Source organism: Megalops cyprinoides, chromosome 11 (assembly GCF_013368585.1).
Source record: "Megalops cyprinoides isolate fMegCyp1 chromosome 11, fMegCyp1.pri, whole genome shotgun sequence".
NCBI classification, from domain to species: domain Eukaryota; kingdom Metazoa; phylum Chordata; class Actinopteri; order Elopiformes; family Megalopidae; genus Megalops; species Megalops cyprinoides.
In genome coordinates, this window is record NC_050593.1 from 10,535,783 (window position 1) to 10,560,491 (window position 24,709).

General features: G+C 40.2%; 1 protein-coding gene across 1 annotated transcript in view; it reads right to left on the minus strand.

The window, feature by feature from the left end:
• LOC118785437 (glycophorin-C-like) overlaps positions 1 to 3,972 on the minus strand; it is a 28,695-nt gene extending 24,723 nt beyond the window's left edge. Inside the window, exons 1-2 of the mRNA XM_036540062.1 lie at positions 3,813 to 3,972; positions 1,941 to 2,165 (exon numbers count right to left, since the gene is read on the minus strand). Of these exons, the coding sequence (XP_036395955.1) occupies positions 1,941 to 2,031 (91 nt within the window). The 5' untranslated portion in view covers positions 2,032 to 2,165; positions 3,813 to 3,972. The remainder of the gene's footprint in view (positions 1 to 1,940; positions 2,166 to 3,812) is intronic.
• Positions 3,973 to 24,709: the final 20,737 nt, after the last annotated feature.

Genomic DNA, 24,709 nt, shown 5'->3' on the forward strand with positions numbered 1-24,709 from the left:
ACCCACATCTCACTTTAGGGAACATCAGCATCCAAGCAGGGAATTGATTTATGCTTGCTTAATCATCTGCATTCAAACAAACAGCAGGTAGGAGCTACACCCATGGGAGGCATAGAATCTAGCTCACGAAAACTGTAACCAGCCCTTTAATGAAATTTCATGTAGATTTTTTTCCCCATCTTTCTAATTGCTCTGATAAATGAGATTCAGAATGTGTAAACCTTCTTGTACTGTTCTATTTCACTCCAGAAAAACAAATATTTTTGATCAAAAGCCAGCTTGTTGTATGATAGGAATGTTGGAGCATATACTATATACATAATCACAACACAATCAGGTGGAAAACACTTGTCATGCTCATTCATCATTACAGAATATTTGTGCTAGATGATCTGCCGCCCTGCGATTTCTTCATGCATTTTTGGCAAATGTAATAAAAATGATTTGCTGCCAATGTGATGGGATCTTTTGGAGAGGAAAGACATTGATGAGCACAGCTGTGCGCAATATCACCGTCCGAGAGAAAGGCTCCTCCTCCAAATGCTACGATAAGATATGGATTTGGAAAGAACGAAGGGTCCTGTTTCAGGCCTCCGCAAGCAGCTGACATTGGGCGTCTGTGGAAATCTTATTCACTTCTTCATCCCCCTCACTCAGACAACACCCTTCCAGCTGTCGGGCTCGGCATGCGATGGGCTGACGAGGGGCATGCCCACCTCTCAGGGGATGGCTGTTCTTTCTCTGTCACACCCAACGCAACACACAGGACTGTACAGTCTGTCTTTCAGCACCATTGAGCAGAACCTATGGTCTCTCAACATGGCTTTACACTCAGATGAAGGCAGACCAGAGTCTACAACAAATGCATTATGCATTTGGCAGTAAAATTTATCATGCGAAGCAAACAAAAATAAGGAGATGACAAAAATTATAATGCTTTGTTACAGGCTTGCTTGTGCTTTGAGTTTTATGAGTATATATGGCTGTGGTGGCATTGTTCACGCAGCTATAACAGGCAACTAGGTTTCTTGGCCCTGGTTTGTTTTCACAGTGAGGAAAGCCAAAACGCTTTATGCCTGCCCAAACGCATTTAAAGAGGCTCTTCAGAACTTCTCACACTTCCTGCTTCCTCTAATCATCACAAGCGTTCCAGCCTCTGAAAATAGAAAAATCATCCATTGCCAGGATGATTTAGGGGCCTGGAAGCATTTATCATCCTGATTCTCACAGTGCTGATGGCAGTCAAAGCAACGCATTTCCCAGGACCGATTATCGAAAGCTGGCTCTGGTGCAAGTCCGCTTAATGCCCTGAGATACCCTAGCTGACATCTGAATGATTGATAAAACTCAAAACAAAAGTAAAACATAAAAACCAAAAAAACAGGTAAAATTTGTCTTGAGCCAAGAGTAATTCATTTTATGATGTGTAGGCAGACTGGAAATGATATGGAAATGATATTGACAAATGAACACTACATTTAACTGAGTAATAAAATGTAGATCCGAAAGTAATCCTTTCAATTTGTCTTTGAGGGTTCCTCACAGTTAAATTAGAAACCTCACATCTATAATTTGCCGTTAATTGCATAAACAAAGGCAGCAAACTTGCTATGTGTTGCATACCGAGTAAAGAGCTTGAAGCTTTTCCTCTGAGGCAATGAAACTTCTCTCCCTTTAAAAAAGTAGCCACACATTTTCAGAGATAGCAGTGACAACAGTTTCCCTTCCCTGTACCTCTGCACAATGGAAGCAAACGGCAACTGAGTTTTTGGACTGTATACCACCTCACCCTACTCCAAGCCCCTTCCGTACTGCTTTACCCAAGAGAAAAGGCCAACATGCAGTGCACCTGCCACCTCTAAATGCCATTACCAAAGGTCCCTGAGCATTGCAGGACAGCACAGAGTCGGACCGTTTTATGAATTCTAAAGAATACTAACCAGACTTGAGGGGTTCGCTTGTTAATCCTGCTGTGACAGAGAGGTCCGTTTGTCCTTCAGTATTAGTCAGATGTCCTACGGTGGTCTCCATAGCGCGCTGTTGTTGGGATATCCTGAGGAGGGATTGAGGGGGACAGCTGACAGGGAGACGAGAGAGGCCGGAGAGGGAGAGAGAATCTTGAGTCTTGAGGCGAGGGGGACAGTCTCTGCTCTGGTTTCAGACCACTTCAGAAGAGGGAGAGAAAAAAGGAAACAGCACACGTGTCATTCCTTTCCTGTCTGTCTCTTTCTTTCAGGGACACGCACTCCTTTAAAAGTTCAAACCAGGAGCTGCTGGCCCTCTGTGATTTTCAGTTAACTCATTTTCCATTTTCCATGCTGCCAGAAAATGAGATCTTGAAGAGGCCCCATAACACGTATCTTTAAAATAACAGCGTGAGGTAGCAAAGATTGAGGAAAAATCGAGATAACAGGAACTTAAAACGATTTCAAACAATTTCAAACCATATGGACAAAACTACTCATAAATGTCAAAGCTGTTTATTGCAATTGTAACTGAAAAAATGAGTTCTTTTGTCAAAACTGAGAGGTGGAGCTACATTCTTTCAAACACAAACCTATAGGTTAAACCACGCCGGAGAGCCCAAGCTGCACACTTTGAATAAAGAAGTGTTTTTTTTGTCTATGACTGAGCATCACAAGGCGACACCCAGGGTGAGATATGAACTCAGTACAATAAACTATTTACTGAGAGCATACATGCAAACCTTAACTGACCCTAACAGACAATCCAGTTCCAACTGTTTGCCCGTCTGTACATATGGGGATTTAAATTTACAGTTCTACTTAATGAATTATTACATATTCATACTGTATATGTAAGATTAATACACATGTGAGGACAAACTACTCTACATGGTTCTTTGTACCTACATAAGTTTGCACTCTGTTCAGCCCTCATACCAAATGTGTAGTTGACTCAGCTCCAAGTTTGCTTAGTAATCCCTGTCTCAGATAGAGCAGTGTAACACTTTCAGCAAACACAGTGACTACTGAAAGCTTTCATAGAAAGGAAATATTATTGTATGCCTGTAATTTGACTGAAAGTCATGTTTTATCTAATCTGACTTGCTACAAGTATCAGAAAGTCTACTGAAGCTAATTTCTAATTAATGTATTACAGCTATTGTCTGCTTAAAACAAATCACTTATGTTTATGTTATTGACCGATTAGTGCATGTAGGGACAGATGCAAGTTGCAGCTGCACCAAAAAATGTGTCAACAACAGAATTCTTTAGCATTTGTGTATTTCATTTCCCAGCAGATGAGAACTGACAGACTCTCCGCTGTAATGTATACCCATGGGAACACATTCTATGGGGAGTATTTTTTATTCATTACTACTGTTCCTTCATTCCATAAAGGTCAATAACTCTGGATTAAATTACCTAACCTTCTTTAGTTCAGACTGCAAGAAAATGTTAAGCAAATTCATTAAAAATCATAAAGTTAAACAGTAAGACTAAGAAACTGCCAGAGGCGTTCTTACTATTTAACAATTTGTAACTCCAACATAACATGTTTAAGGTGTTTGAGGTGTTTACACATTGCCCATTAATTAAAGCCTTGCATAAGAAGAGAAAAAAATGAGTACATGACAACACTGACGCCACTAATAACCGTGAGCATGCATGTAAGCATGTGATTAGACTTATTTTTCCATGTGAGTTGCTGCAGTGACTGACTGATTCTGTCTCTTAGTTACACTGTGAGAGCTGCCTGCAAGCACATTGCCCACTCTATGTGTCCTTTAAGAGCAGCTTGTGTAATTAATTTGACTGAGAAAGTAACATCCTTAAGGGAGCACTCACCGAGTTTCCACGAGCTGCAACAGGATCTGCCTGAGACTCTCACTTGAAAATGAAACCGTAACGCATACAGTGTGAAGTGTGGGAAACAGCTCCACTCGCAGAGTTATGATTACAGTCCTGTTTTTCTGTCTGTCTGCGTGCTGTTGCTGTCTTTTTTTCCTTTTTTTGGATTGGGGGTGGAGGGGTGGGGATGGAATAGGTCACTTTCATTGCCTGCAAACTTTTCTGCTTATTCCCTTGCTAATAATTTCTTCCGTTTAGGCCAATAAGCCAATGGCCCAGCAGGCCCCTCCCCTGACATGCAAATTGGCCACAGCTGTTGTGTGAGTAAGCTTCAGCCAGAGGAGGGGGAACAGGAGGGGGGAAACTGAGATGTGAGGGGGAGGGGGAGGAATGAGAGGGTCATGCACCTCCTGCCAAAAGTTTGTTGTGGATGGCTGGGGTGAATATCCAGTAAGACAGAATGTTAAGGAACCATGACAGTGAGGATACAAAGTGGTTCGAATGCTCCTATATAGACAAACTTAGTGTATATCCCTCTCTGTTATGAGCATCCATGCTTGCATAAATTTTACCTGTGCAATACTTTCTGCACCTTTCAACAGCTGAGGAAGACCGAATGTTTTGAGAATAACCTGGGGAGTGAAATGAGCAGCTAGATTCTTGGGACATGTTGCACAATGCAAAGTTAGTCTCTTATTAATGTCTTTCTGATTAGCATGGCCATAATCAGAAGTCACCATAAATCTCAGAAACTGTAAATGAAACAGTGACATAAGAATGCTGTGCAAACATACATAAAAAATTGAATGATTGGTTAGAAAAATATGACTTACATGTGAACCTATATTTGAAATGTGATAAGAGATAGATTACCTCTTTGCTGCATGTTTGTATGTACATCGACATTTCCATTTAACCTTGATATGATTTCCATTATCTAGAATTTGGCCACATTTGCTGTTGGGTTGATCTATTAGCTCATGTTATTTCCTTTATCTTGAATATGACCTTGTCTATTCTGTGATGATATGGTACTTTATCATGTCCATATTCAACACCACAGGCCAAGCATGGAAATGGACGTATTTCTATCCAGAATTATTTAATGCCAATGCCTCCAGTGTTTGTACATGAAAAAGACTGAGTTAAAACAGAAACATTTCCATATAATACCTCTTGCCTCAAACTCATCTGACACTGTTGGGTTTCTTGAAATTAATTATGTATTATTATTTATTATTAATTTCTTATTTCTTAATAATATTTTGGATGCTATCAAATGGGCATTAAACCATACCATACTAAAAAAAACATATGATAACAAACCAAAAAACACATGAATAATAAATTTGCACTGCAAGTTGGTGAACAATTCTGCAGTCTTAGGATGTACAGAAACTGACTGCTAGATGGCCAGATGTTACCAAATACAAGGTAGGGAGGAGCCATGCCCTTAGTTGCCTGGAAGAAACCTGGGCAGGGACCAGGCCCTTGAATTTGTTGCATGAGTTACAACTGCTAGCCAGTACAGGGGGGCCGGGCACAACATGGTCCAAGTTATTGAGCATGAATACCAACTGTGCTGCTATTTTCTGAATGAGTGGACACAGTGTGATGGCACAGCCAGGGAGGCCAGGAAGCAGAGAGTTGCCATAGTGTAGGCAGGGTCACTGCATACAAGCAGATGGATTCTTTTGTGTTCTTGAAGAAGAATATGCAGGACTAGGTGACTGACCAGATGTGCTCTGAGAAGAAGAGCTTGTGGTTGAGGCTGACACAAAGGTTCTTGATGTATGAATAGATGCTACAATGTGTCCTTCAAGCTAATTAGCACCACTTAGATAGAAAAAGAATGCCTTTCCTTCCTACAATAACTGAAGTATTATGATTGTTGTTATCCCTCTTATTCCTGTCATCAGTCAAGTATAACTAAATATTCAATCATTTGCACTCAGTGATTTATTGTATCGATTAATTGTTCTTGCCATGTTTGTAAGGCAATGCCTTTCAGTTAGCTCTGGCAATCCATAACTGAAGCGTTAGTGTTGTGCAGTAGTGGAAAATGTCGTATTTGTATTCATAGGTGAGGGAGATGCTTATTGTAATAACTGAAAGTGCACAAAATCCCTTCGGCTTGGCACATCAAGGGAGATATCTCATTGCTTATTCTGCAGAGATCACACAGCAATGCACTTGCTTAAATCAATCAGTGGTTAAATTGCACAAACAAATCCTTTAGTCTCTTTCCTACCTCAGACACTAATTATCTCTGATGCTCAGGTTTTAATTTAAATCTCCTGCATTATGGCCACGGAGCCCATGGGCCGACCTGATTCTGCTGCATGTTGGATGGGCTTGTTCAGGCTTCATTACCTGCAGTTATTGCAGCCCTAAAAAAGGAAGCATTTCCTTTCAAAAAGCAAAATTATGTCTCTTGTTGATTTGAATTGAAATTACTATTCATTAACAGTATGCTGGAATGAATTTTTTCAAGCTTTTTTTCTGGCCTTTTTTGTAAAAGGTATTTAGGGCTAACACTGCAATTATTCAACTTACATGAATGCTTTGGTGTCTCAGAATTATACAGACAAAATTATTTTAATGATTTTGCAAAATGTATTTAGAAACGATTAGTCTAGATAAATGCGGCTAAACATATTGTCATATTGTACCCATTTTCTAATTTATGCAGTGTCCATTTTCGAATCCCCTTCAGATGGTCTTCTCTCCTGTTACCTCCTCTGAATCAAGTATAGCAGTAGTTGTCCATTCAGAAACCATTTGCTTTTCTTTACTCGCCAAATGAAAAGAAGTAAAGTGTTGGCTTAATTGAATTAATTGCAAAGTGTAGCAAAATGAAAGCATTTATTTGATGGAAAACTTTATAAATAAAACACACAGAGGTAACCTGAGGATAATTCTGGAAATGCTGAAAAATAGTAAAAAACAATTGCATCATGCCTCGTAACTGCTAACAGGACTGAGAATGTGTGACATCTTCAGTATTAATTAAACATGACAGAAATAAGTCAACAGGAAGAAAACAGGAAGAAAAAAAAGATGAATACCATCTGGATGAACCAGTCATAAAGTGAGAAAAGGGATTGCCTTTCCTTTTGAAGGTTTGTATTTCACTGCTTGGACAGTGCTTCACTGCTTGGATTTTGAACAGCACACCTTATTCAAGATCAATCTCAACTCTCTGTTTATCCACCACTCTGATCACCGTACACACCTGCGGTCAGCAACAGATACCAGATGAAGACTTAATGTTCTCGGGCTGCTACACAAGGTTGGGTAGTAATAAAAATATATTGAACAAGCCCCTTTACTTGTATCTTGCACAATCACATCTCAAAACATGCCACAACCTTACTATATGCTTACCTACGTGTATTTTCCCAATGGTGGGGGTTTGTTGACTATACTTCTACAAAATGTTATCATAACTTGTTTTCCCTCATAGATGGAGATGTAGATTCTTTAAAGATGATAGTATGTTGAAGGTTACAGCACTGAGGTATGGTAGTCTAACTAAATGTAACTATGTAAAACTACACACATGCTTTCATTGCATCAGAATATATCATATTGTGCGTACATTCTTCTACCACGCATGAAGCATGTATGCAGTACATTCATCATCCTTATGATTATAAGGCTGAATTGCCTGATATAATCTGTTTGAGAATGTCTTCTACTCAGTTCATTTTTAAGATACATCACATTACATTCATTTAGCAGATGCTCTTATCCAGAGCAACTTCCACAGGAGAACAGAAGTGCATCAATCCAAGTTACATGAGCAACAGCTAACAACACTCCCAGACCAGCGAGTGCAAGTGGGGATTGAAGGGGGACAGAGGTGCAGTCTAAAGAGGTGGGTCTTCAGTCTGTGTTGGAAGATGGCTAGTGATTCTGCTGTCCTGACTTCCATAGGAAGTTCATGCTGCTCTGAAGCCAGGCTGCAGGGGTTAAAGATTCTTGTTCTGTGAGAAAATAGCAGACAGTAGCCACAGCATGTTCCAGTGTTTTGGAGGAAAAGGGAGGGAGAGAGACCAGTTGATAATTCTGGACAGCCTCCTTGAAGGCTGCAAGCACACAGCCTGTGGAGAGTGTTGAATTAATCAGAGAGGAGATGAATGTGAGAAGGCTGGGAATGATGCCCTGAAGAAGAAGTGAGGGAATGGGATCCATGGCAGAGGTGGAGGGTCAGTGTGATGTCAGTCAGTTGAGTGACGTTAATGCCTGAAAATGGAGAGAACTCAATGAACTAACGGGAGAAGAGTTGCAAGGAGGAAAAACAGGAAGAGGAGGGAGAAGAGGGCTGTGGTGTCTGGAGGGAGTTCTGGTTGAAGTGATCTGTGAAATCATCTGCAGAGAGTTCAGAGGGTGGTGGGGGAGAGGGAGGACTGAGGAAGGAACAGAATGTAGAAAACAGTGAGCATGGGGTAAAAAAGTGAATTTTAAATCTTGAATTTATAGAAGGAGCCTTAACAGCCTTAACAGATGTAACACTCGAAGAAAATGCAGAGAGGAGAGCTTGATACTTTAGCAGATTGTCAGAGGAGCTGGTTTTTCTCCACTTCTGTTCTTCAGCATGGAGCTTGGGCCTGTTCTTGCCTTGAAGTAAGATGACAGAGAGGAACAAGGGCAGATGATAGAGAGGAGAGAATTATAGATGCAGCAGAGTAAGCACAAAGCTTGATGAAAGAATCAAGGGATAGGAGGAAGCAAGAACTGTGGAAGAGAGAGCTAAATTTGAGAGGCTGTGACAACAAGTGACAGAGGAAGGCTGGAGGAGGAGGAGGGAGGAGGGGAGAAAAAGAGACAAAGTAGTGGTCAGAGGGGTGGAGCCTTTTGTCAGGGAGACAAGGTCCAGCTGTCTGCCGGCTTTGTGTGTTGGAGGTGACTGCATCAGGGTGAGGCCAAAGAAGTTGGGGCTGGTGGGGGAGGGGGTCCGGAGGCTTGAGGGGTCTATAGGTGAATTCTGAAGTCCCCCAGCTGTGTAAAGGAGACTAAATACATCACATTTGTCAGTGCATGGTGTGTAAGTGTTCTTTGTTGTGTCTCATCACAAATAAATACCTTTATAGGAGATAGGATAGAGATTGTGTTGCTTTTTTCAGCTGTCAAGAAATGTTAAATACAATGTGTTTTTTTTTATTTAAGAGCACCTGGGGCAAAACCAATGAACTTAGTGTGCCCCCAAGACAAGGGCTGAAAATCACTGCTCTAAACACATTGACAGCAGATGCCGAAGAAACTGTCTGCTCTGTTGTTTGAGGTGTCAAATGTACACATGGAAGGGAAAATTGCGATTAAATTTCTCAGCCTGTCAGTTTTACCAGCAACTCTGATGACCCTTACATCTGTCTCCTATATGTGACGGCACATTTTGTAGGAGAGACAGGCTGATGAAAACCTTTTGTTATGCTGATAACAATTTTGCCATACTTGTCCATCTCAAAATAAAAACGATCATATGAAATATTGATTTGCAATACATGAAAAATGGCCAGTGGGAAGAGATAGTGATTTCAGTTGTGTAGTTTTGAGGATCGTTGAGATGGAAGCAGCTCTTTGCATGACAGTTATTGGTATTGGTATAGCATGCTGTGTATGATGGATTATACCAAACTAAGTGAAAGCCTGCCACAGCTATACCCTTCTGGTGTTCATCAACCCTCAGCTATATAGTCCTAGTGTGCAGAGTTGATTGAATGTGCTAGAATGATATTATAATCAATGAGGAGGTGCCACATTCTTCCTTCCTGGATTCAGGTTGTATTAGTGGGAGATAAACACATCTTTCTTACTCAGACATTTGCAGTGACCTTCTGCCTTTCTAAATAACATTGCAGCAGTAGTCTCATTGTACATCTAATCCCTGACTACAGAAAGGAACTTAAATATGCAAAAAAAAACACAATCAAACAGGAGGAAGGAGTTTATTTTCCACATGGAACAGCTGGGTATTGGTATATTAATTGCTTTGACATTGGCATGAATTTTCTGCGGCACTAAGCACAGAAATGTGTGAAAACAAGCTGAACATATTTCAGCCTTTACAATGTTTCTTCTTTGGTGGGGACAGTGTGGGATGGCATTTCTAGTTGTACCAATAGGTGGTGCTGTTAACCTTTTCTCAGGCAGCCATATATTTTTTTTTTGTTTTGTGGGCAGAGGGACAATCTGAACTTGTCCTTAATCATTCAAGCATTTTCAGTTCCTCCACTCTTCTTCTTTGGTTTTCACAGGGTCTTTGTAATTAGAGTGAATCATTTTTACAGGTGGTGCACATTGGCAACGACATTCCAGATGAATGCTGAACTATGTGTCACTGTGACTGAGTGTAGATCACAGACTCTGAATGGATTCATTCTCCTGGCCAGGGAGAGACCACACATTTAAACAGCCAGTCTGTTTCAGGACACCTGCTGAGAACAGTGTGGCTGTGCTCCTTCTAATTATGAGGGAGGCAGGAGTATATGATAGAGACATATAAAAATAAAGCTGTCTTGATGTGAAACTTTTCCATGATCACTTTGTGAAAAAACAACATCATATTTATTGTGGGAGAAAAAAAATCATACATGCATACAAACATCTCATTTGCAAGAAAACTCCAAGTTGCAATAAAATAAGTCTTAAATCACCCCTTTTCCCTGGAATTCAAATTTAAGAAATTTAGCCGTACAATAAAAAAATGTTTTCTAAGAGCATTTTTAATCTGTTTATTTGCATATGCTTCCAGATGTCTGGCAGTGTTTTCATGTTTTAATGTTTTGTTTTGATGGGTCTTGATTTTTTTTTAAATCCCAGATACCCTTAAAAATACTTGAATAGGAATGTACCTGCTATATTTAAAAATATGAAGCTACGGGCTTTGGCAAAATGTCGCAGTTTCTACTCTTTTGGAGAATCCATTCAGAGTGGATTCAGAGTGAACCTGATTTCCCTGCCCGTGTTTATCATCTCAGAATAACTCTGTGCTTCTGAGACAGCTTTGTCAGCCCTCTTTGTGGCGGCAACAGCGGTAGGGATGAAATGCCACAGCAGTGAGTAAATACAGAGAGAGCATGGCAAGGTGTCAGGCTGCAGAGCCGTCTTACTGCACAGCAGCCTGCAGACGGGGGATAGCTGAGCCTGACAGCCCTGTGTGGCACTCCCATCCACTTTCAGCGGAATTAAAATAGGACGGGTACTGGAGAGGGATCTGGAAAAGCTGCGGCCACCTGCAGAATCGACTGGAGCCTGATCCCGTGGTTTCCCTATGATTTGTTTCCCAGACCCAGCAAACACAAGCTTTAATTCCTGTCTCTCACCCCCCTCCCTCCTGTTACATGTGGTTCAGACAGGTTTTGACCAAACATGAGAGAAAGCCAATTCAGGAGTCAGAGGCTAATGCCAGACGACTGAAAATCTATGACGCTTGCCTTTCCCCAGGAGACAGAGGACACAGAGAGAGGATACGCCAATACGTTTCTCAGAAACACCCCGGAGAAAGTGTTTGAGGAGAAAAGAGAAGTAGGGGGAGTGTGGACACATTAGTGTGTGTTTAACAAGCAAACCCTGACTATCTTTCTGTGGTCCTTTCAGACCGTTGGCTCAAAATCAAGAGCAGCCCCACCCTGTGGTGCTCGGGCTGTGCCAAGAAAAACATTGGCAAAACAAGGTTGGCATGTGCCCTTGCGATGCCAAGGGACACTGAAATGTCTCTGTGTTTTTGGGCAGACTCTGCGTAAACAGGGCTGAGCCGTTGGGAAACTATCTGCACCACTAAATGCTCTGAAATTCCTGAGTAACAACTCTAAGCCAGCAGTACACCTGCCTCATTCCTGAGAAGTGTTATAGGCAGATGGTATTAAACATGAGAACGAGTGGCTCTGTCAGCTATTATTGAAGCACAATTGAGCAGCTAACCTACTGAGCAGTGAATTCCCTCTGGATTTGGTACATGGCTTTCAAATGAACACACAGGCACACAAACGTGTGGGTACGGCGATGTATTTTTATGTAACTTTTTTTAAGCCACAGTCACGATGCCTATGCTGAGCAGAGGTAAATCTGTTACTGCTTTTGTTTGCTTTTTACAGTCTGTTGGGTTGAACTGCTTTAAGATTGTCATGCACTGCTGGCAGAGACCTTTTGTGTGGGTTACACTCAACGGGGCGGTGCAGTTATGAAGCAGAGAACATGGGAAAAATCATAACACTCCAGAAATATCCAACGACTTTATAGTGAATAAAATGAATGGTCACAGCTTTAGTTTATTTTAGTTTTATTTCAGTTTATTTTATTTGAAATACACTGAGGTAATCAACCAGAGCAATATATAATATTTCCAAAAATAAACTGTTTATGATTAAATGGCTAACTATAAAAACCAATGGATCAAACTATTATACTATATTATACTACTACTATACTATTATATTATATATAGACACATTTGATACTGTTTTGTAAATACTAAGTCATACATTAGAGTTATGTTTCAAGGAGCGACATGTTTCAATTCAGTCTTAGTAAAATAGTTATGTGATAACTAGGTCCCAGATAAGCTGCTGCATAGCTGGTACAACCAACCTCTGGACTTGTAAAAGGTTGCAGGTTGCAACAGGTAGGGCCATGCTGTTGTTCCTTTCAGCAAAGTAATTATGGTAAAATACATCATACCATATCCAGCTGTGTCCATATTTAATTGTTTAAAAAGTACCCAATATAGGTCTGAATGCAAGTGCCTGCTAAGAAAATAAACCAAATCATGACATGTATAGAAATGTATTTGTAAAGTGATTAAACATAGATGCTTGTTGAATACAGAGCAGAATACAGAGCAACACTTTCTAAATTTCAGCAAAAAGCTAACACAAAGTTTAATGAAAATTTTTCTCATGGGTTTTATATGAATGTTTCAAACATTTTGTCTGAGCTCTGTATCAAGAGCAATTACTTCGTGGAGTTTCTGACACATATGCTCAGTGGCTAACCTTGCTGGAAGTTCTCATACATTAACACTATGCCATTCTGACTGTGAACTATGGATGAAAATTACAGAACTCAGACTCTTGTTGGAAGAATTGGAAGTGTATCAATAGTTTTTTGGAGGAATGTCAACACCCGCAAAGGTGGTGGATTAAGCAGAGGTGTTTGATAGCTGTCCTGTATTTGGTAGGTCTTACTAGTAGATACTTGGAGTAAAATGGTTCTACATATAAATTCTGCAGAAAGCATATCAAGCCTGGGATAGCTAAAACTGAGGACTTCACCTGTCTATTTCACACTGTCATTCTACATTACCAACAGTATACATACACATATTTATACATATACATCAACATGCTCTAGAATGACTTCAGTGCAATAAACATCAAATGTGTTTCAATCCAATTAAAGTATATTGGATGTAGAGAATATTTAAAAATAGGATCTTTGTCTCTGGGTCAGACACGTACACAGAGGCACTAGGAAAAAATGGTTCTGATGTCTGCAGCTCTGGACAATGAGTAATCTGTGTTGAGGTGATCGTGTGTTATTGATTCACATGGCTCCTGCAACTGGCTTAGGGCTACATCCGTCTCTTTCCCGAACAGGCTGCTTCTCATGGATCAATCAGGTGAGACCCCTTGGGAGGGGGTACTTTAGGCCATTAGACAAACTGGCTCCTACCACATGCAAGGCGGCTTAAGTCTGCAGCCCCACAGGCTCCAGCAAAGCTGCATCTTAACTTGTCCTTCATGAGAAAGATGCACTACAACAAGATGTGTTACAGAACACAATTTCATTTGAGTGTGGTGTACAGGGTATAGGACATTTGTATACATTCCCTCAGTACGCCAGCACATAGAAATGAATGATGGATGAATCGACATCTTGAAATCTTACATGGCGATAAATGTGAATAGGCACTTCCCTTGGCTCCCTTGAAAGAATTCTTACCAAAGCTTTAATATTGAATGGACACTTTAACTACACATGGCAATTCCTTAGTTGCAAATGGTGGAAATGGCATTGTAACTGTAACAGTATGATGAATCACAATTAGAAGAACAATTGAACATAATTCAGTTACAAAAACAACTGAAATGAATGTGCTAAAGCTACAACCTAAAGGTACATTTAATAATCACTAGGCAGTTTCCAAAAACAAAACAAAAGGGCGCATTGAGATGAACATGAAAATTCTAAGCCCATGTGCATAACCACTCGCAGGGCCCTAGCTACTTTTTTCAACATCACTCAGAGCCACACTACAGAGTTTAACCAACACAATTTCTCTTTTCTTTTTTAAATTGGAATGCCTATTTATTTCCCCAGTTTTCTCTTAAATTTTTGGAATTGTGTCATGTCTATGCCCTGCAGCTACAACACACACCCACCCAGTCAATTGGGAAGGGGATAATTCACTCCCCTCCTAGAGTTGTGCTGTCTAATACTACAAATCAGCAGAGGTCATGATTTAGCTACAAGACAAGCCATACCTAACATAACTAGAATAATATTAGATGAAAATGTGCACTGGGTTGTTAATTGGCCAGCCACACGTTAAAAAAACTCACATCTAGAAATTAATCATCAATTACAATCCCTGTCAGTATAATTGGTCGCAACCATGATATATGTTAGTTTTCCAGAGTGTTGTGTGTATGTATCATATGGCATACTAAAGCAACAATACAAGAACAACCCTTTATATAACTTTAGGCAAATGTTTTCCTCCTTGATTTTTTCCTTTCAAACTCATTGACAATGTCACTAAAATCAGTTCCTCTCAGCAGATTTGATTTGATTGTCATTATTAACAGTGAATTGAACCTTCTGATGGACTGTTGATAGCAGTTAATTTTTGATCTATGCCATTTTTGAAAAGAAACATTCCCCCTCATAATTAGTGTTGGCGAAGGTTAGGCAAAATCTAAGTGCAGTCGATACATTTTTAAAAGTTTAACAGAGGCCATTTTTGGTAAGATTCCGCAGCACTAGTTTAGGAAACTGATTGCTAGGCTTATTGTTATCAAAGAACTAGAACTGCGTAAGTTCCTTGGCCAAGTTTCTGTTCGAGTCATCTGAGTAAGCAGCAGATGACTCTAACCAGCAGCCAGTAGGGTGGCTCGCTTTCCAATTTCATTGACATCAGAGTTCTTTTCAATAAATACCCAAGAAAGATCAGACTGTAATTGGCCTGCAGTTGGAGATCAAGACAAGTCAGCCAATTATTACAATTATAACAGTCTCTAACGTTACTTGAAATTTCTGGCTTCCCTCCTGTGGCACCTGGGGCTCATTCTAGTCATTAGCAAGCAATCTCTGTTTTCTCTAACATTATAGTTTATTCGGGTTTTTAATAGATATACTGTCAGGAGGTAAGCTGACAGTTGTCGCCATGTTGAGCCTCTCAATCGGGGATGTTAATTGGGAACTGTGGGTGTGTTGTTGAGCCGGGGCTATTGGATGATTGCCACGGCCGAACTGGCAGAGCTCGCGGCTGTTCTGAATTGTCATTACCGGGGTATAAAAAGGCTACAATTTATATAGTTATGGGACGGACAGCTTGGGGGAAAGAAGACTCTGCTTGCTGGTTTTACTGGGGGAGAATTATTTTTGTTTCATTGGATTATGTTTCGTTGGTTTTTTTGGTTTCGGTTTGTTTCACATTTTTTCTTTTGCGAATATTTGTGTTAATATTAAGTTTCATTTCATTCTTTTTGTTTCCTTTTGGTTTAGTTTGGGGGGGAAATCCCGGGAGGGGAGCAGCAGAGCCCCAGGCTGGACAGGAGGCGGATCGGGGTGGTGCCCCCGTGCAGTAAGGGACGTGACTGGCGGTGATACCGTAGTGTGTGTGTGTGCCTTTTTTAAGGCTGCCCAGCCTAGCAGTGAGGGTGATCTATCCACGTGTGTTCTTTTCCCCTAGTGCGGTTGAGGTTCCTGCTCCGGGGCCATGCAAGGAGGCCGACCAGCAAATACCAGCATCTGGAGGCAGAGTTCCGGACCAAGAATAACAGCAGCACTCCGTCCCTTGATTTGTTTGGATTTTGTTTTTTATTTTGGGGTGCAAGCGAGGCCTGGCATAGAGGCGCGGGCCGAGTTGCGTCCCACTCTTTTTTTTTTTTTTTTTTTTTTCTTTTTGTGTGTGTGCATGAGTGGACCTCCGCCTCCCTGGTGTGGGTACCCCCCCCTTGGGTGGCCGAGAGGGGTCTCGCCTTTGTCGCGGGGGCCGGCGCAGGAGACGAGTCAGTGAGTGGTCACCGTGTGTGTGAACGTGCATATTTATTTGCACGGGATATTTACTGCAGTGTGTCTAGGAGAAGGAGGAGGAGGTAGAGTCTTGCTCCTGGCAACCGGGCTCTCACGGTGAGAGGACAAGACAAGGGAAGGGCCGCCGTAGTGAAGGGGGGGAGGAAGGTTGGGAGGGGAGGTCCGCAGAGTGTGAGCCATCCACTTATGAATTGTAGTAATTGTAATATGTTCCCTTACCTGTACTCCTGGTGTCCTGGTTGTCTGTGGCGGGCAGATCCATTGCGGGAACCTGTGCTGGGGTAGTGGGGACCAATGTTGGTGGCTCCCGACAATACCATTGGCAGATCTTTCAAAGACTTTAAACTGGTCTCTCTGTGACGCAGAACATAGTATTTGCAGTACACATGCCATTAGTTGACATAGATGTCTGATAAATAAACATTGAGTATAGAATAAACATGACTAACCATCACTCAAGAGCTAATCTATTAATTTATGTCTTTAATTTATCAAATAGTTCTCTGGGAATGGTTAACATGTTGATTTGTTGGCAATTAAAGGTGTATAAAATTACGATTAAGAATTACAAGTTACAAATAATAAATATTAATAATAAATATTAAAGAATAAATATTAATTGGTATCCCTCTCAGGGAAAGCAGTGCACTATTGCACAAGATAAAGAGGTGTAGTTAGTAATTAGTTATTTGGAAGAATAAGCTTAAGAATAAGAATAATACAGTGCCATGCAGCGCCCATGGTGGCTGCCTATTAAAAAATATGCTGGAGGCCTGTCCTGCTGAAAGGACACATTTTTAAGGAGGAGCCATATATGAAAATCTATTTTGACAGTCCTGTCACAACATATCATTACAAAGAAGTGAATGGAATTAAATTTGCAGCTTAACCTTCACTGGTCTGAGATGCTCTCTGCATTATGAGTGCAAATTGGAATTAAGGCACTGATATACAGATCAATGTCTGAATATATATGGAGCATATGGAGTGCCTTCTCAGGAGAACAAATGAGACAGAAGATCTAATTTTTTTTACTAAAAGTCATAAAAGCTGAACTTTACTACTCAATCCCAATCATATCCCCAGTATCATGCTTGCATTATTCTTCTGTTAGTTTTCAATGTGATTCATAATAACATGTGCAAGTACAAAGGTTGTTAAGTTGCTGTTTAAAAGTGAATTTGTTGAAATTGGTTGATATGTTATCATTGATCGTTTCTGGGATGTGTATTAAAAAAAAAAAAATTGCATGCTTTGCATGTATAACAATGCTCAGAATGTCGTTCTGAAACAAACTGCCATCACCAGAGCAAAGAGGACAATGAGATTAGTTCAGTCCCCTGCAGAAGTATCCTGTGCACTGTGTGGGGAGGGCTGCAGATTCCTGTGTAAGCAAATGAGAGTCACCCAAGCCTAGTACTCTAATGGGCCATGCTCGCAGGCAGCGTGTATTCATTCTTGCATGCTCTGTTCTCTTGTGTGTTTTGTGAAAACCCCAATGGACCATGACAAGCAATTTGCCACATGGAGGCTATAACAAATGGCACAGAATATTATTATCTTTGCAGGGGGGCCTGGCCTTGACTTGCAAATTAGGGTGACCCGCTGTCCAATGATGGGCTTGGGTGTTTTGGTGGGCAATAATCAATTTTTTTATTATAGCATTTGATTTCCCTGTGTGTGTTGCCATTGACAGAGAGCTCGAGGAGGAAAATCATTCAGAGACCCCCCCCCCCCCCATCTTCCAGAGAGTGAGCACAGCCACATTTCATATTTGGCAGCAAAAGCAGTCCCTTGTTTTATTCCCACACAGTTCTCTCTGGAGAGTGTACCATCAGCTCCCTCTAGTTAAGAGTTGCACTGACTGGAAAATGCATAGGTGTAGGGCAAAGACTTCTACTAGAATAGGCTTTCCTTGATAACTTTTGGCTTTGGAACCAGGTGGAATAAAAACATAAAAATGTAAACATGTTACTGACTCCACCGCAATGTATAACTGATGTTTTCTTGTGATTAGCTGAATACTTTAGGTCTTGTCTCTTGTAACGCCAAACCTTATTCACTTTTGTAAATATACTAATTTATCCATTACATATCCAGTATTTTTTTCTGAGAGGATAAAGATTATGACAGAGAGCTGCATTGCTGCCAAATCAGTTTGAAGTTGCAGTCTTGCAGTGTGTTGTGCATGACAGCCATATGAATCAGTAACTAGCCAGGCAGCTAGCTGTGTGAAAAGTTATACACAGCATTATATTTGTGCCATGGCTGTGTGACTGTCTCCCCTATAACAAACTGACGCTTGCCATTGTCTGACAAACACTGGAATCAGCTGACTTCACCTGACAATCCAACTGTTTACTGTTAGGATTCATTTCAACAGCAGGTGAGGTATGAATAGATTGATCTCAGTAGAGTTTGTCTGAGTTGATAGTAAACATAGAAAAGACTTCCTCACTTATATATATAATATAATATAATATAATATAACATTTAGGGAATCTGCACAACATCTGCCCTAAACCTTAACTTTTGATTGATTACATTTTTCAAAAATCACTTTCATTAAATTTCATTTCAGATGTTCATTTTTCATTGGTCTGATTTGCTTTCATTCAGCCTAATCCAGCTAATGGGGTAAAACAATGCTTTGCACAATCTGTTAGTCATTCATTATTATTTGCAATATTAGAATTGCTAGCAATATTGCAGTAATATGTCAAATTTGCACTGCCATCCTACAGATCTCATTTGTTAAGGTTAAAAAAGGATTAAATGAATTCCATTTCAAAAAGAAATATTAGCAGTAAGTGGATCTTTCACTACAAACTCTGAAACATTATTTTACCTTGTTTTCACAGTAGACCTCCAGGTTTAAAAGATATTATAAATGGGTCCAAAGTCTCTAAAATGTTGTTCATTCGAAAATTAGCTTGCACTATTAATATATTAGGTGCTGCATTACATTGTTAATACAATACAGTCTTTTCTTAAAAGCACTGATCATCATTTAATTGTAAGCACATGACCACACACAAAAAAATTCTATTTTGTGGATTTTCATGATATTGCTGTATCATTTCTAAGGAATACGCCATCTGCTGGCCATGTTGTGAAAACATTGCAAGGGTGAAGAATCCTCCTGCTGGATGTGACCTGCTGTAGGATTCCTGTGGAGGTATTCCTCACCCGTGCCACTGTACAGAATGGACAGTTGTGTGGTCTCAGGCTGTGCATCCAAAAGTAAATGTTATTCTGTCGCCATTAAGTCTAAGATTTTCATATTCAATAAAGTATACTTTTTTGGGCTGTTGTTCCCAGTCACCACCTATGTAAGTGGTTGTTTCTGGTTTATGATACATGCACTGACCTTTCAGATCTATTCCTGGTTTTCCCCTCAGTATTTCAAACTTGGTGCTGAGTAATGCAGTTTCAAGTACATGTAGTTTAGCTTAGTTTACTTCAAAATTTTGACGGCTGTGCAAAATGAGTCAACATGGCTGATTCCATACATAAACAATGAAATATGTGGGCTTATACAATGTAAGAGCTCATAAAACATTGTTTGGCTTGTGATTTTTTTTAAATGTGTGTTTATGCACATGTGCGTTTGTGTGTCCATACGCAAGCATGCCCTGAGAATCAAAGCAAAGCCTGTGTGGGGGTGTTGTCTCTCAAAGGTGGAGGAGCTGTGATGTTCACATAGCCCAACTCATTAACATCCCAGAAGATCCACTTATGTGCTGGATGTGCTATTTCAGTGGGCAGAAATGCCATGAAAGATTCCTCAATCCCCTCCCGGGATTCATTTCTAAAGGACTCTGCTCTATGAAAGCCTGTTAGTTCAATGCAGCAGATTTATTCTTTGAAACTACTAATTAATAGCAAACCTTTAACAGCGTTCTATGTAGGATGAAAAAGGCAGCACCAAAAAAAAAAAAAAAAACCCACACACACACACACACACACACTAAAATGGAGCAATTGTGTATGTTGGCAAGCTTCATGTTCACCAGTATGGCTTGTTAGTACATTGATTTAACTTAATAAGTAACCTCTTGCTGTTCAGTGTATTGACTAATAGGGGTTAAAATAGCAACATGGGCAAGACTAGAAACCAAGGAAATGAAAATAAAACAAAATTTGAAATCAAAGATAAATGGATTGGTTGAGGGAAATAATGCAGGTGGTCAGTTTAAAACATAGGCCTGGCAAGTATGCAGGACCTGCCTGCTAAAATCAGATTTCATTGGGGCCTCTACCTTGTATGTTATTTGTCTGTGCTAATCTAGCAAATGTGTTGTAAGGTTGGAATCTCACCACTGATTTGCTTATCACTACAACATGCTTTGCACCGTTACCATAGATAGGTAATCTAGGCATCTAGGTAAGTCAAAACGTGTTTCCCCTATTCTGCCTCAGTGCGATGGCAACGTTTCATTATTGAATGATCTCTGTAAATAAAACAATCTCATCTGAGCATGACACATGAAGGTTACTATCAAAATTCCTAATGAAACCCCACCAGGTTTCCCTGATATTGCCCAACAAGGTCTTTACTACTAGAGCAATCCTTCTCAAGACCTTTGCTTTGTTTATGTAGCTCAGCAATGGAAAACTCAAAGGTGTAGTCTGAGGGGATGGGAGTCAATTCAATGCTAATGGCATAAGCAAGCAAGGGAACACATATTTTTTTTAACCAAATCTGGTGAGACTTCTGCTGTGAGGGGAAAGAGTCGGGTGTCAGTCAGCCATTTTGAGATGTGTCTGAAGTGCTTTCTGCTAGAGAGGGGACATGTGGACAGGCAATCATTTGCTATGCTCTTTACTGCAATGGATGGGACAGCTGCTGAACAACATGAGATTCCATCCTCAGCTATAAATTCTGTCCAATCTCATTCTCCCGAGTAGTCCTGGAATATATTGTTTTCCAGGTGATTTATTTCATCTCACAATTTAGTGTTGTAAATCATGGTTAAGTGTCACTGTATATATCAGGAGCAGATTCGCTTAAGAGGAGTATTTGGTCAACAGTACCCCTGAGGAGGTATTGAATGTCCTGATCTCCCTGTGGACCTTCACTGAAAGCTGGTAAGTGTTGACCATGCTGTCTAAACCACTGTTCCTCCCCTCCCTAATCTCTGCTTGCTTTTGCATCATTTATTTGATGATGCAAGCTCTGACCTGACAGATAATGTAGAAATTAATAAAAAACCCAATTTAATTTTTCATGACAAAAGACAAACATTTCACTTGTCTGTGATTTATCATATTTGCAAGGGCAGACTATGAACAGGCAGCATATTGATGTAATTCTTGATGAAACATCCATGGCTTTCACTTCTCATACAAAACTATCTTTGTTTAGGTGTAGTCTGAGAGACAGAAAGGTAGATCTCCCTTAGTCATCATCAGAATCCTAAGATGGCGGTCAGCATGATGTTTGGGAGCTACACTAAGGATGTTGTGTCATCCATACCTAAAAGAAAAAGTTACTGAAAAGTTATTAAATTCTTAAGTTACCAAGGGATTAATGCCCTCATGGATATGATGTTTCTGGTACTGATAATTACCCTTCCAAATACCCTGAGGGTATGCAGAGAGTCTGGCCACTCTTCTGCAGTGTGAAGCAGGAGCGAACCGTCTTCATGGAAGACCACAAAGAAAATATAAAGCAATACTAATGATTTGTTTACCTCATCTGCATACACAACAAAGACCTCCTGGTGTTTTGGCAAACAAGCAAATCCGCTTTATCAGATATAACTGTCAAGGCCAATACAGAGTGATACCACACACTGCATAGTTCACACCACACTAATCGGGCGACGACTAGGCAGGAGTGTTTTAACTTTTGGAGTGAGTCTGATGAATTGACCGTTTCTTAGCTGATAGCCTTTTGTTGTTTTGCCACTGAAAAACTGTGGAGTCTGTTTTATTCATGTGCAGCTCACGGATTTATGAACACCTTTAAAATGAAAACGGCTTCCTGCTAAAGAATCCTATATACATGTATGTGGGTGGTATGTATAAGCATGTTGTATGCTGAACCTGAGCTTTGGGGTCAATACATAGTATCATGGAGGAAATAGTATTATGCAGATAATGGGAAAGAAAGAAATATGATGCCTCACACTCTCAAGCACACACAGCACATACATATGTATATGTCTTAGGCACTTGGTCATATATCTTAAATGCTCATTGAAATTCAGATTGAGCCCACTGCCTCTTCCATGAAAATGGGCCTGGAAACAATGTCATTTGCTTTCTGCTTTTTATGAGATCCACACATTTCCAGTTTGAATAGACCAGTTCAAAGAGGGGGCTGATCTTGTCTGCAAAGAGATTCCTTCTGAATGGAGGGAATGAAACTTTGCTGTCAAGGAGAGGAATGGCAATACTCTGTGGAATGAGATCAGCGAGGTGAAGATAGAATTGTTGCCCAGATCGTGTAGAGCAGTAAATGTGTAACATTAAATGATATAACATTAAACGGTGACTGTTAATGTCTGGATACTTTCTGTGGTATGATTTGTCCTTAATCTAACAAGCTATACAGTTTTTTTTTTCTCTTCTTATAGTATGAACAAGCTCATGGTGTTGCAAAAAAGCAAAACAGTTACACTTCTTTACTTTGTGGTTTGATTGGATATGTGTATGGGTTTTGATAAGGACACAGGTGATCCTTTAAAAGCAGTTTGTTTGTGGAACAAGTTGTATCCAACTAAGAGAGTTAATTAGCACAATGCAACAAACCCAATAGTTAGGCTACAAAATGTCTGATGAAAAGTATCATACACTCCTTGTTCAACATACCCTACAGTAAGATGACAGCATACCCTACAGTAAAGCTACGTAAAAGGGGAAGAAGAGTTTTGAGTCCATGGCGAAAGATGGCCAGTGACTCCATTGTTCTCACCACTGCTCCTTCCACCATACTGGGGCCAAAACCAGGCACATGCGGATTATAAAGGGGAGCAGACACTCGTCATGAAGTGACCTGTATGACGTGAAACGGATTGACCTGGCTGGTGTGTGGAGTCCGATGATGGGTGGAAGGCAAGGGGGCACCGCTCACCTTGCCGTCTGGCTGGCTAGAACGAGCATTTTGGAAAGGATGCAAGCTGTTACCGGTAGCCAGTGGAGTCAGGAGGAACAAACCAAGCAGCAGCTTTGTGGATGAACTGGAGGTGGCAGACTGCACATGCAAGGAAAACCTGCAGTAGCACATACAGGTGGGAGAGGATGAGGGCCTGGACCAGAATCTGGGGTAAGTAGGTGATAAGGAGGTAATGGCTTTCTGTTATGTTATGTTTTTATATTTTGCGGTATAAAATCAAAAAAAAAAAACAAAAAAAAAACTTCTGTACTAACCTTGTCTCTATGTTGCAGGTTTTGTTTGCAGATTTCTGTTTTATTGTTGCTGGATATACAGGAGCATGGTACTGTAAATAATTAATTTGCATGTAGTTAGTCAAACCTGATTGATGCACTAATTGTAAGTGGCTTTGGGTAAAAGTGTCTGCGAATTACCAAATTGTAAATTGTAAATTGTAATGGATTTTTCTGATGTATAGGAAGATCCTACAGGCCCTGATGAACATCACTATGTGGCTGGGGGAGGTTACAGTGAGTTACAGCACATAGTATAGTAAATATGTAACACAGCAGCATAGCACAGTGGTAAAGGGCAGGGCTTTTAACCTATCATTTACCAGTGTGATTCCCAGAACATGGTACATAATCCCACTTGCCTTAGTATCCAGCTGCATGAATGGATTATGTTAAAAAAGTGTTAATCATGTAAGTCGCTCTGGATAAGAGCATCTGCTAATCAAATGTAATGGGACAACCCCTACCAGCAGCAGTTTGTCGTGAATGAGATCAGAATGTGATGCGAGTCATCTGACCATCTGAAGGACACAATTTATACGTAAAATCTCACATTGCACACAAATTACAATAGATGATTGCCTACAATCAACAAGGACACGATATGAAACAGGATATGAAAGCTCTACATCCAGTAATTCATAAGTGAGGCGTTAAAATGCCATTTAACAACAAATAAAACGACAAACAAACGACTGGAATATTTTCTGATGACAATAGGTAGCTTACTATAGTCAGAGTAACATTTTACTAATTCAGGCCACTTAACATTCCATTACATGTGTACAGAGTAAAATCAATTCTTTTGTCACATTAATTTATTTGTAAACCCTTTTGGGCAATACCCTTTCAGGCAAAAACTCAGTTCATCATTCAATAATAATACTTTAAACTTATTTGCAACTGAGAACTTAAGTACACTTGATAAACTGTCCTTCGAAACATTCTGCACTGAGGAACATTTCTGTAAATATCTTTTTTCACATGTATGGAGACCTCAAAGCAAGCACTGCTTTAACACCTCACTCTCTATTTCCACTTTGTGCTCTGACACTTTGAACTTGATAAAGTGTGAATATTCCCAACAATTCCTCTTCGTTTTAACCTCCAAATGGAAGAGGTAATTTGTTGTTCTTTTTTTTTCTTACTCACTGCTGTGCTATGACTGAATGCAGTCTGGAAGAGCTTAAGTGATCTCATGAGACCAGTAAAAACTGAGCGCTTTTTCAGCCTGTGAA